Below are 13,118 nucleotides of genomic sequence, written 5' to 3'. Positions count from 1 at the left end.
TTAGGTAAGCAGGATGCATCCCTCCAGGGAATTTCCATGTGTGTATGGGATGGTTTGGATACTCTTACGCATGGTGATGGGTTTCCACATGTGAGACATCCAGCTGACCAAAAAACACTGGTTGACAAATAACAACAACAACAACAACAACAAGATTCCATTTATAGAGCGCCTTTCACGTCAGGAGGACGTCCCAAGGCGCTGCACAGTTGGGTCATGACCCGAGCAGGGGGAAATGGTCAGGGTGAGGGGAGGGAGGGAGAGAGGAGGGGGGAAATGGTCAGGGTGAGGGGAGGGAAGGGAGGGAGCGAGGAGGAGGAAGAGAGTCGAGAGGGGAGCTGAAGGCTCGGTCAAAGAGAAAGGTTTTGAGACCGGCCTTGAAGGAGGAAAGGGAGGAAGCAAGGCGAAGGCACTGGGGAATGGAGTTCCAGAGCCTCGGGGCTGAGAGGCTGAAGGCCCGACCACCGATAGTAGGGCGGTTGGGGCGGGGGACGTGGAGCAGACCGGAGCCAGAGGAACGGAGGGTACGGGCAGGTAGGTAGGGGGATAGTAGGTTGGAGAGGTAGGAGGGAGCAAGGCCGTGAATGGCCTTGTAGGTGAGGATGAGGATCTTGAAATCAATCCTCTGGGGGATGGGGAGCCAGTGGAGGCGAGCGAGGTAGGAGTGATGTGGTCCCGAAGCCTGGTGCGGGACAGTACACGAGCTGCAGAGTTCTGAATGACCTGCAGCTTGTGGAGGGAGGTGGCGGGAAGGCCGGCGAGGAGAGAGTTCCCATAGTCCAGCCTTGAGGTGACAAAGGCGTGAACCAGGGTTTCAGCAGCGTGAGGGGTGAGGTAGTGCCGTAATCTGGCGATATTCCGGAGGTGATGGAAGGCGGTGCCAGTTGTGGTGCGGATGTGAGGGAGAAAGGACAGCTCAGGGTCGAACAAAACGCCGAGGTTCCTGACTGGCTTTGAGAGGTGGAGAGTGCAGCCTTGGATGCTGATGGTGTCAGCGCCTGAGGTGCGGAGGCGCTGACGTGAGCCAATCAGGAGGGCCTCGGTTTTTCGCACGTTGAGCTGAAGAAAGTTGTCTCTCGTCCAGGACTCGATGTCGGACAGGCAGGCTGTCAGGACATCGGTGGTCGTGGAGTTGAGAGTAGAGGAGGAAAGGTAGAGTTGGGTGTCATCCGCATACATGTGGAAGTTAACCCCATGTTTGCGGATGATGTCACCGAGGGGGAGCATATAGAGGGTGAAGAGGAGGGGACCGAGGACAGAGCCCTGAGGGACACCACATGAGACAGTACGGGGGGTGGAGGAGAAGCCATTCGTTGAGACGAAGTGAAGACGGTGGCCAAAAATAAGGCCAAAAACCCTATCTTAAGCTTCCTGTATGATTTTATTCAGCTCTTTGCTAACACTTACAATATCAAAATTAAATAACTACACTGCAATTCAGTTATCCCCACTAAGTTTCATAATTGAATATGAATCAAATCTTACCCTAAAGCTGTACTGGTCATCGCATCCTTCTGCAGGACACATTTACCAGAGAGGAAATGCATGAAAATGCAGGGGAACACTTCCAGTGTACACACACTATAGTGTCTACATGCCAAGCTATATTTTCTTGAAGTCTATGCAACTGAGCAACAGCAAACTCAATTTTAAATATGGAAATGCCAGATAAGGATAATGTCATAAGCAGCACGTAGGCAGAAGATTCAATAAAATGGCTTTAATTCAGTTAGGTAGCCTAAATGGACTTCAAAACACGCACAGATATGGTAAATACTGAGATTTTTTTTAACATTTCCACAATTGATGTAATCTTAACAAAGATTTTCACTTGGCTGTTAGCAAAATCCATTCCATGCAAGCTTCTGAATGCCCAACTCAAAGCAGTAGTGATTAAAGCCTAGATGCATCTTGAAAACATCCCTCACACTGCTGGCAGCAAGTCAACATGACCTGTGGAGAAGAGGGATTTGATGCTATACTCTCTTGAATCTCGTGATTTGAAAAATGAAGGCAAAGGTACACCAAAAATAGGCAGGTGATAAAAAGGGAGACAAAAATACAATATAATTTACATTTGTATAGTGCCTTTCACGTCAAGAGGATGTCTCAAATCGCTGTAAATAGTGAACTGTGAAAAGCAATACTAAAACAAGAATCCAAAGGATGGCAGAGGAGCAGGTAATTTTAAATAATGGCGCAAAGAGAGGTAAAAAGAAATGCCATGGGATAAATAGTCACCATCAAAACTCACGGTGTTTACAGCTTTTTAAAAAATATTACGTTTTTCTGCACCCTTCCTTTAAACAGTGAATCTTGCAGGGTTGGGAGAAAACTGCTAGGAGAGATAACGGATTGGGAAGAATTACCTTTGCCAATACAAGAGCACACTTAATGAATCTTGATTTACATTGATAAATGAAATTGCAATTTAACAACCCTAAACAATTTCCCCAAGGAGATCACCACTATTCAATATTGTGTGTTCGCTCAACTTTAAATTCCCCGTGCAGTCAAATAACTTGCAAACAAAGGATGACAATTTGGAAGATTTTGGTAGCCAGCACAGCGGAATCGCAACCCACATGCTTATTATGAGCATGAGACATAAGCCAACGACAGATTATTCAATAGAAGGCAGTAAATTTTAGGAAAAAAGTCACCTGTGGAAACAAAGCCTTCAAGAGAAGAAATTGAGCCTGGTTATTTTTGCGAAATTAGTTGCATTTTGCTGTGGCTTAAACACCTTACAATATCATAGTCAATCACGAAACAGCATAAGAAATCCCTGACTTTTAGCATTTTGGCAATATTTGCAGCACCTAGCTTATTAACAGGAAAAAACAAATATTGGGTTGTTACGACTATGTCAGCAGTTTAAATCAAGTCTACAATGTCAACAGCTGGGATACAAACTTATATTTATAGCTCTGGATTACAAAATTGAAATCAGATGTAATATTGACCCTTTATTTTGTAATCAAATGTATTGCACACTAGGGCACTGAGGTACTGAAAAGCACCACACAAAATGTAATCTCTGCTCTATACTGACTTAGTTGATCACAGCTCAAACATCAGTAGACAGTAGTAGCCTTCTCAATCAGCAACATTCAGAATAGATGCAATGAAAGGGCAGCAAAACACTTTCATTAAAACAAATAGGACTTCTATGTGACCCAGTCAATCGCATGGAAATAAACAGCAGACATTAAACTGCTTATTTCAACATGGAAGGACATCACAGCAGTAGTAATAGTTTCTGAAAACCAAATGATACTATAAAAATCAAACAGTTAACATTATAATGGGCTTTGTTATAACATGTATTCCCTCACAGCATGCATGGGGAATGAATTGCAACATTTACTTACCAATAAAATCCAAAATGTGCATAGAAATCTGTACAGTTCGCTTCAAACCACTCTTTCGCATTTCAAAATGATTGTATGCCTGTCTGCGCACTAGAAATGGTCCAGTTCTGGGTCAACAGACTGTTGCCTATGTCACTTCTCATGCAGTATGCAGAAAGTGACATTGGTGGCAATCCAATCACCCAAAAGATGGTCACGTTTAACATAGGACACAAGCCTGTTTTTTTTTTGTATGCATGAACAGTGAATGCAGAAGTTTACCCTGTTATAAGGTGGGTTTGAAATTTATGGACCCCCAATTACCACATTTATAACAGGTCCCTATTGCACATTGTGTACCAAGATAGAACATAAATTAAGTTTCAAAATTCAATCAATGTAAATGGAGGGGCAAGATTTACCATGGAGCAAACTGCAAAAATCTCATCCTAATGATGGAACAGCTGCTGCCACTGTTATTGCACAGCTGGTAAAACTACAGGGTAGCACTAAACTTCACAGACCCGAGGGACCCAGGTTCGAATGTCCAGTCTGTGCTAAGTCATCTGCTCTGAGTCGGGGCAGCAGTTAGGTGCTACAAATGAACTCAGCTCTCTGGACCAGGGAAAAAGAAAATGCGAGTTCACACCCCTGATAAGCTCTAATGAGCCCTGCTGGAAAGTGCACACATGGTATTGGACGAGAATTGTACATTTCAGTCCGTGATGCGTTACACAGTGGAATAGTCTGCTGAGAGTGAAGCTAACTTGTAAGGAATGACTAGTTGAATATAATTTTGCAAATTATATAGTACAAAGTCACATAGACTACAAGGTTGCAGGTTCACTGACTAGCTTGAGTCAAATTTGTTAATCTCAGACAGCACAGTGGCTGAGGCACTGCAACTTCTACCACTATTCATGAAAAAAATATTATCATGGATTAAAATTAACATCAAAACAGAGTTACCACTTCTAATCATTATTCAGAAATCTCCACTGGAAAGTACATACAAGGAAATTTGGCAAGATCAGAATGGAGTTCAGGCTTGATGCCCTCCATGATGGAATACCCTGCTAATTTCATTTCAGACATCTCGAAGATGTGATAAGGCGCTATACCAAATGCAAGGATTATTATTATTATTCTCTGTGAATGGGCACTTAAGCAACAGATACCTGTGCAACTGCACATCTGCATGAGTCAATACCTTCAAGAGAAAAATAAAATGCAAAGAACAGCAAAACTATTTAAAGTTTAAATAGGCAGATATCTGTAGACAGGAGAAAAAGAAAGTTCTGCATTTTAAAACGAAGACAGTATTTCATAATAGCCACTTTGACGCCTTTCTTCTTCACACATTGGTCCTTTACTGCAGTCAAATTACTTTTAACACACGATGCCCTCTGCTGTAGAACAGTACTTAGTCCAAGATAAAACCCAGCTTTCACTGTAGAGAAAATCTACAGACATGCCCCAACTTTCGTTTTCAGTAGTCCATTGTTTTGTTACAATAGCAACATCAAGTACGAACGAAATGCATGGCCTTTCCCACTTAACTGAGTCAGGAGGACTTCTTCAGATTCAATGTTTCCAGCAGCTCGTTTCAAAGAAATTAAGCAGAAGAAAAAAAGTGAAAATCTAAGTGGCTATCAGAGATTCACTTAGTATCTAAGAAGAATTAAAAAAGCAGCATTGGCTGCGACTTTACCTTTATGGTCCTTACCTGCGACCTTGTCGCGGATCAGTTTGGCAGACTCCACCTCTCCTATGCTACCAAAAAGGCTTCGCAGCTCATCCTGCGTCATGTTCTGAGGCAGGTAGTTGACAATTAAGTTGGTTCTCGCATTGTCATCCCCGTGATCCTTGCATTCCTCAGCCATGAGATCGAGTTCTCCTTGGTAACCGTTACCGTAGCAAGAGGAGTCGTTTGACATTTCACAAACAAAATCTCACCTGTGGAGGAAAAAATTACAATTCACATATCATATATATATATATAGGAGCAACACAGACAGCAATACTAATCAACTGGAAGAACTAATAATGGTGTATGGAGGAATGGGATAGAAGAGAGGGAGATAGGAAGGCTATAGGAAGACATTTTCCCTTTCACGTGCAAGGATTTACATTAAAAAAGTTGGCTAAGAATTATCAGACAAGGAAATGGGCTTCATTTCAATGTATTCTTTGAAGTGAAAGTGTATTCATGTCAGAAAAGGACAGTCCATTTTTCCTTAAATTGTACTACTGAACCACAGTTAAGTAATGGCTCATTATTTCTGTTATTTTTGTACGTTATTCCAAAATTTCACAGAAAACTAAACTAAAATTGAGAACAGACGGTACCAAAAAGATGCAATGATATCACGAGAGCCAGCCTGCAATCCACACAGTTGAATTAATATGTTATCTGATGATCAACAGAAATATGAAGAGCTAAATGATAGCACTCAGAACTCAAGAAAACAAAAAGACATCAAGACAGACTATTCACAGGGTAAAATATTTTACATCCCACAATTCATCATATACCTTTTAGATTAGAAGATTCGGTATGCATCAAATTGTAAATTTATAGAAGCCGAAATCATAGAAAAAAAAGGAAAGACAAATCAAGAGAAATTAACCAAAGTATATGTATAGTTTGAGCTAATCTTTCTTTTCACTGCTGCTCACCAACATTGACTTCTTTCAAACCAAGAAAAGAATTCCAACAAAAAGGAAATGTGCTACTGCAGCATTACTCTTTTGAGGGCGACACTTCCAACCAATATCTTGAACAAGGGCCTCTCTGAGAAATGCTCTAACATCCAGTAGTACCCCAACGCACACTCTGGTGCTTCCATAACTTTCTGGAATTAGGTAAGCAGGATGCATCCCTCCAGGGAATTTCCATGTGTGTATGGGATGGTTTGGATACTCTTACGCATGGTGATGGGTTTCCACATGTGAGACATCCAGCTGACCAAAAAACACTGGTTGACAAATAAGACCAAAAACCCTATCTTAAGCTTCCTGTATGATTTTATTCAGCTCTTTGCTAACACTTACAATATCAAAATTAAATAACTACACTGCAATTCAGTTATCCCCACTAAGTTTGATAATTGAATATGAATCAAATCTTACCCTAAAGCTGTACTGGTCATCGCATCCTTCTGCAGGACACATTTACCAGAGAGGAAATGCATGAAAATGCAGGGGAACACTTCCAGTGTACACACACTATAGTGTCTACATGCCAAGCTATATTTTCGTGAAGTCTATGCAACTGAGCAACAGCAAACTCAATTTTAAATATGGAAATGCCAGATAAGGATAATGTCATAAGCAGCACGTAGGCAGAAGATTCAATAAAATGGCTTTAATTCAGTTAGGTAGCCTAAATGGACTTCAAAACACGCACAGATATGGTAAATACTGAGATTTTTTTTAACATTTCCACAATTGATGTAATCTTAACAAAGATTTTCACTTGGCTGTTAGCAAAATCCATTCCATGCAAGCTTCTGAATGCCCAACTCAAAGCAGTAGTGATTAAAGCCTAGATGCATCTTGAAAACATCCCTCACACTGCTGGCAGCAAGTCAACATGACCTGTGGAGAAGAGGGATTTGATGCTATACTCTCTTGAATCTCGTGATTTGAAAAATGAAGGCAAAGGTACACCAAAAATAGGCAGGTGATAAAAAGGGAGACAAAAATACAATATAATTTACATTTGTATAGTGCCTTTCACGTCAAGAGGATGTCTCAAATCGCTGTAAATAGTGAACTGTGAAAAGCAATACTAAAACAAGAATCCAAAGGATGGCAGAGGAGCAGGTAATTTTAAATAATGGCGCAAAGAGAGGTAAAAAGAAATGCCATGGGATAAATAGTCACCATCAAAACTCACGGTGTTTACAGCTTTTTTAAAAAATATTACGTTTTTCTGCACCCTTCCTTTAAACAGTGAATCTTGCAGGGTTGGGAGAAAACTGCTAGGAGAGATAACGGATTGGGAAGAATTACCTTTGCCAATACAAGAGCACACTTAATGAATCTTGATTTACATTGATAAATGAAATTGCAATTTAACAACCCTAAACAATTTCCCCAAGGAGATCACCACTATTCAATATTGTGTGTTCGCTCAACTTTAAATTCCCCGTGCAGTCAAATAACTTGCAAACAAAGGATGACAATTTGGAAGATTTTGGTAGCCAGCACAGTGGAATCGCAACCCACATGCTTATTATGAGCATGAGACATAAGCCAACGACAGATTATTCAATAGAAGGCAGTAAATTTTAGAAAAAAAAAGTCACCTGTGGAAACAAAGCCTTCAAGAGAAGAAATTGAGCCTGGTTATTTTTGCGAAATTAGTTGCATTTTGCTGTGGCTTAAACACCTTACAATATCATAGTCAATCACGAAACAGCATAAGAAATCCCTGACTTTTAGCATTTTGGCAATATTTGCAGCACCTAGCTTATTAACAGGAAAAAACAAATATTGGGTTGTTACGACTATGTCAGCAGTTTAAATCAAGTCTACAATGTCAACAGCTGGGATACAAACTTATATTTATAGCTCTGGATTACAAAATTGAAATCAGATGTAATATTGACCCTTTATTTTGTAATCAAATGTATTGCACACTAGGGCACTGAGGTACTGAAAAGCACCACACAAAATGTAATCTCTGCTCTATACTGACTTAGTTGATCACAGCTCAAACATCAGTAGACAGTAGTAGCCTTCTCAATCAGCAACATTCAGAATAGATGCAATGAAAGGGCAGCAAAACACTTTCATTAAAACAAATAGGACTTCTATGTGACCCAGTCAATCGCATGGAATAAACAGCAGACATTAAACTGCTTATTTCAACATGGAAGGACATCACAGCAGTAGTAATAGTTTCTGAAAACCAAATGATACTATAAAAATCAAACAGTTAACATTATAATGGGCTTTGTTATAACATGTATTCCCTCACAGCATGCATGGGGAATGAATTGCAACATTTACTTACCAATAAAATCCAAAATGTGCATAGAAATCTGTACAGTTCGCTTCAAACCACTCTTTCGCATTTCAAAATGATTGTATGCCTGTCTGCGCACTAGAAATGGTCCAGTTCTGGGTCAACAGACTGTTGCCTATGTCACTTCTCATGCAGTATGCAGAAAGTGACATTGGTGGCAATCCAATCACCCAAAAGATGGTCACGTTTAACATAGGACACAAGCCTGTTTTTTTTTTGTATGCATGAACAGTGAATGCAGAAGTTTACCCTGTTATAAGGTGGGTTTGAAATTTATGAATAAATGCAAGTACACCTATGTGCTTAAATAAACATGTATGCCACTCACCTGATACTTGGTCAACAAGGACACGGGATGTAATGATGCGACCATAGCGTCCGAAGAGCTGTTCCAAATCTTTTTGCGTCATCGTTTTTGGCAGCCCGCTCACGTACAGGTTTGCATCCTTGATGCTATCGGAGCTTGGTCGGGCATAGGAAACCTTCAAAAGAAAGTCGTAACCATTAGAGGCATTGCTAAGGAATTTACAACATTTACAACAATTACAACATTTACAAGTATGTCTGGAATGTCGATACTTCTGCGGGAAAGTAAAGGACATTTTACCAATAAATTACTTTAATAGAGTTTCTCACAATGAAACACTTCCTTTGAAAACTTACAGCCCATTTCCCCCTCTTCCCAAGCGACATATATCTAGTGCTGAGAGTGAAGCAGGCCAAGCTGCATCGCGCAAGTGCACATGAGCAGCTCAACTAGCAGGTAAACATTACTTCTGTGCACAGACTTCACTGGAGAGAATAGGAGTCCTATCTTGCTGACTTCCCACAACTCTTACTTGATATTGTTGTTCCAATAGCAATGTGATCCAGCAGCAATTTCACTTTTCATAACTACATAAATATCACCAGGCATGTGCTTTGAAAATTATTACTGGGGAACATTTCCACAACATTACAATACTCACTAACCTTACGATACTATGCCTCTTACCTTTATAGTTTTTGACTGGAGCCTCAGACCATTGAGTGTGTTAATGGCTCGCTCCGCATCTTTGTGGTCCACATAATTCACAAACCCGTATCCAAGGCTGTGTCCTGTTTAAAAAAAATTGGTCACAAATAGTAATGGGAACCAACTCGCTCTCTCAAGGATGAGACTCCCATTCAAAGTGCATTTTGTACAGAGAACCAAAATTCTGTCAACCATGTTAGGTGTTGTTAAGCTTGCCTTGGAGACAGCACTCACGCCTCTGAGTCAGAAGTTTGTGGTTTAAATCCCACCTTGGGACTTGGAATCATGGGCTAAATTGACTCTCCAATACGGTGCTGGGGGATGTGCGCATTATCAGAGATGCCATTATTTGGACGAAACATTAAACCGAGGTCCCACCCGCCTGTTCAAGTCGACGTTAAAAGATTCCATGGCACTGTTCAAAAAGAAAAGGGAGTTTCCTGTTTTGTGGGACATTGCTGTGTGCAACTGGCTGCTGCATTTCATCCACAAGATCCAGTCAAAAAAACCTTTACAGTAAATCCTGTTCAGCACTTTGAGACATCCTGACAACGTGATAAGACATTGTATCAAATGCAAGGATTATTAAGTGAATTTTTTTTTGTAAATTACCTACCTAAATGAAATTGTTAAGATTAATGAGATCAGACACATAATCTTAAACTACTCCCTTTCAAATATAACTTGCAAATCCTCCCCTCTCCCCACTGTTTGTCAATCACTTTCAATTCACCTATCAACAAGATGAAACTACTACCACAAGTACTGTCCAACTATGGTCTGTCTCTAAGGACTCTAGAGATGGAGGCAGCTTCACAGTGGGAAAGCCTATTACCAAGGTCCCTCACATGGATTAAGCAACTGGTGCTGAGTAAAGCTGACATTGAACTTAGATCTCGAGAAGAGTTGTTAGGGTATGGAATGCACTGCCTGAAAAGGTGGTGGAAACAGATTCAATAACAACCTTCAAAAGGAAATTGGATAAGTACTTGAAGAGGAAAAATTTGCAAAGATATGGGGAAAGTGTGAGGGAGTGGGACTAGTTGGATAGCTCTTCCAAAGCGCTGGTACAGGCACGATGGGCCGAATGGCGTGCTTCTGTGCTGTAATATTCTATGAACGTCAAGGTGCTGGCACGTAGCAAGCTATCCTGTCATGCTGAAGGCAGATCTGCCAGATAGCTATGAGGAAAATGAGGTATGGGGCGACAGCTGCTGGAAAGTGTTACCTGGAGTCCAAATTCGTGAACATTTGGTTCATACATCCAACACTTGGAATCCACCTTGATTGGCTTGCAGAGTGGTAAGTAGCTACTGCTTAAAATCAGCACCTCCAATTGGTGGAACGGACACATGTCCAAGCTGTGTTGCTCCAAGGGAGCTGAACTGGCTCCATGGCGTCATTTTTGGCAAGGGAATGTCAGAATCGAGCCCACCCTCTGTGGTGTTCTCGGGAGTCCAGTACCTGAGCCAGGTGGGTCTGCAATATTCCACGTCACTGCTGATGACAGAACAGCCAGGCTGGCTCAATGGTATGACTTGGAAGGGCGGACCAGTCACTGGGGCCACAGGGTCTGTTTCCACTCAGCTCCCTTTTACCCTGAAAGCCAAAGCCCTAAGGGGTAGGGTGGTCCTAGCTGGACAAGCAGCAGGAATGTATTCTCCCAACCTGAAACGCACTATATAAATGCAATTTTGTTGTTGTTCTTGAAGCTTGCCAGGCAATGCTCTCAATGACAAGCTATGTGGTTTTAGCTGGTTGGACTCCAGTAGTACCCCAACGCACACTCTGGTGCTTCCATAACTTTCTGGAATTAGGTAAGCAGGATGCATCCCTCCAGGGAATTTCCATGTGTGTATGGGATGGTTTGGATACTCTTACGCATGGTGATGGGTTTCCACATGTGAGACATCCAGCTGACCAAAAAACACTGGTTGACAAATAAGACCAAAAACCCTATCTTAAGCTTCCTGTATGATTTTATTCAGCTCTTTGCTAACACTTACAATATCAAAATTAAATAACTACACTGCAATTCAGTTATCCCCACTAAGTTTGATAATTGAATATGAATCAAATCTTACCCTAAAGCTGTACTGGTCATCGCATCCTTCTGCAGGACACATTTACCAGAGAGGAAATGCATGAAAATGCAGGGGAACACTTCCAGTGTACACACACTATAGTGTCTACATGCCAAGCTATATTTTCGTGAAGTCTATGCAACTGAGCAACAGCAAACTCAATTTTAAATATGGAAATGCCAGATAAGGATAATGTCATAAGCAGCACGTAGGCAGAAGATTCAATAAAATGGCTTTAATTCAGTTAGGTAGCCTAAATGGACTTCAAAACACGCACAGATATGGTAAATACTGAGATTTTTTTTAACATTTCCACAATTGATGTAATCTTAACAAAGATTTTCACTTGGCTGTTAGCAAAATCCATTCCATGCAAGCTTCTGAATGCCCAACTCAAAGCAGTAGTGATTAAAGCCTAGATGCATCTTGAAAACATCCCTCACACTGCTGGCAGCAAGTCAACATGACCTGTGGAGAAGAGGGATTTGATGCTATACTCTCTTGAATCTCGTGATTTGAAAAATGAAGGCAAAGGTACACCAAAAATAGGCAGGTGATAAAAAGGGAGACAAAAATACAATATAATTTACATTTGTATAGTGCCTTTCACGTCAAGAGGATGTCTCAAATCGCTGTAAATAGTGAACTGTGAAAAGCAATACTAAAACAAGAATCCAAAGGATGGCAGAGGAGCAGGTAATTTTAAATAATGGCGCAAAGAGAGGTAAAAAGAAATGCCATGGGATAAATAGTCACCATCAAAACTCACGGTGTTTACAGCTTTTTTAAAAAATATTACGTTTTTCTGCACCCTTCCTTTAAACAGTGAATCTTGCAGGGTTGGGAGAAAACTGCTAGGAGAGATAACGGATTGGGAAGAATTACCTTTGCCAATACAAGAGCACACTTAATGAATCTTGATTTACATTGATAAATGAAATTGCAATTTAACAACCCTAAACAATTTCCCCAAGGAGATCACCACTATTCAATATTGTGTGTTCGCTCAACTTTAAATTCCCCGTGCAGTCAAATAACTTGCAAACAAAGGATGACAATTTGGAAGATTTTGGTAGCCAGCACAGTGGAATCGCAACCCACATGCTTATTATGAGCATGAGACATAAGCCAACGACAGATTATTCAATAGAAGGCAGTAAATTTTAGAAAAAAAAAGTCACCTGTGGAAACAAAGCCTTCAAGAGAAGAAATTGAGCCTGGTTATTTTTGCGAAATTAGTTGCATTTTGCTGTGGCTTAAACACCTTACAATATCATAGTCAATCACGAAACAGCATAAGAAATCCCTGACTTTTAGCATTTTGGCAATATTTGCAGCACCTAGCTTATTAACAGGAAAAAACAAATATTGGGTTGTTACGACTATGTCAGCAGTTTAAATCAAGTCTACAATGTCAACAGCTGGGATACAAACTTATATTTATAGCTCTGGATTACAAAATTGAAATCAGATGTAATATTGACCCTTTATTTTGTAATCAAATGTATTGCACACTAGGGCACTGAGGTACTGAAAAGCACCACACAAAATGTAATCTCTGCTCTATACTGACTTAGTTGATCACAGCTCAAACATCAGTAGACAGTAGTAGCCTTCTCAATCAGCAACAT

General features: G+C 40.7%; 1 protein-coding gene across 1 annotated transcript in view; it reads right to left on the bottom strand.

Moving 5' to 3' along the window:
* The window catches only part of LOC103183543 (ELAV-like protein 1), a 28,833-nt gene that overhangs the window by 7,410 nt on the left and 8,305 nt on the right, over positions 1–13,118 (bottom strand). The window contains exons 3-5 of the mRNA XM_042342843.1: positions 9,383–9,486; positions 8,717–8,870; positions 5,065–5,304 (exon numbers count right to left, since the gene is read on the bottom strand). Of these exons, the coding sequence (XP_042198777.1) occupies positions 5,065–5,304; positions 8,717–8,870; positions 9,383–9,486 (498 nt within the window). The remainder of the gene's footprint in view (positions 1–5,064; positions 5,305–8,716; positions 8,871–9,382; positions 9,487–13,118) is intronic.

The sequence above is a fragment of the Callorhinchus milii genome, unplaced genomic scaffold, assembly GCF_018977255.1.
Source record: "Callorhinchus milii isolate IMCB2004 unplaced genomic scaffold, IMCB_Cmil_1.0 Scaffold21, whole genome shotgun sequence".
Classification (NCBI taxonomy): domain Eukaryota; kingdom Metazoa; phylum Chordata; class Chondrichthyes; order Chimaeriformes; family Callorhinchidae; genus Callorhinchus; species Callorhinchus milii.
The sequence above is the reverse complement of the archived record's forward strand: the minus strand, read 5'-3'. Positions and strand labels throughout refer to the sequence as shown.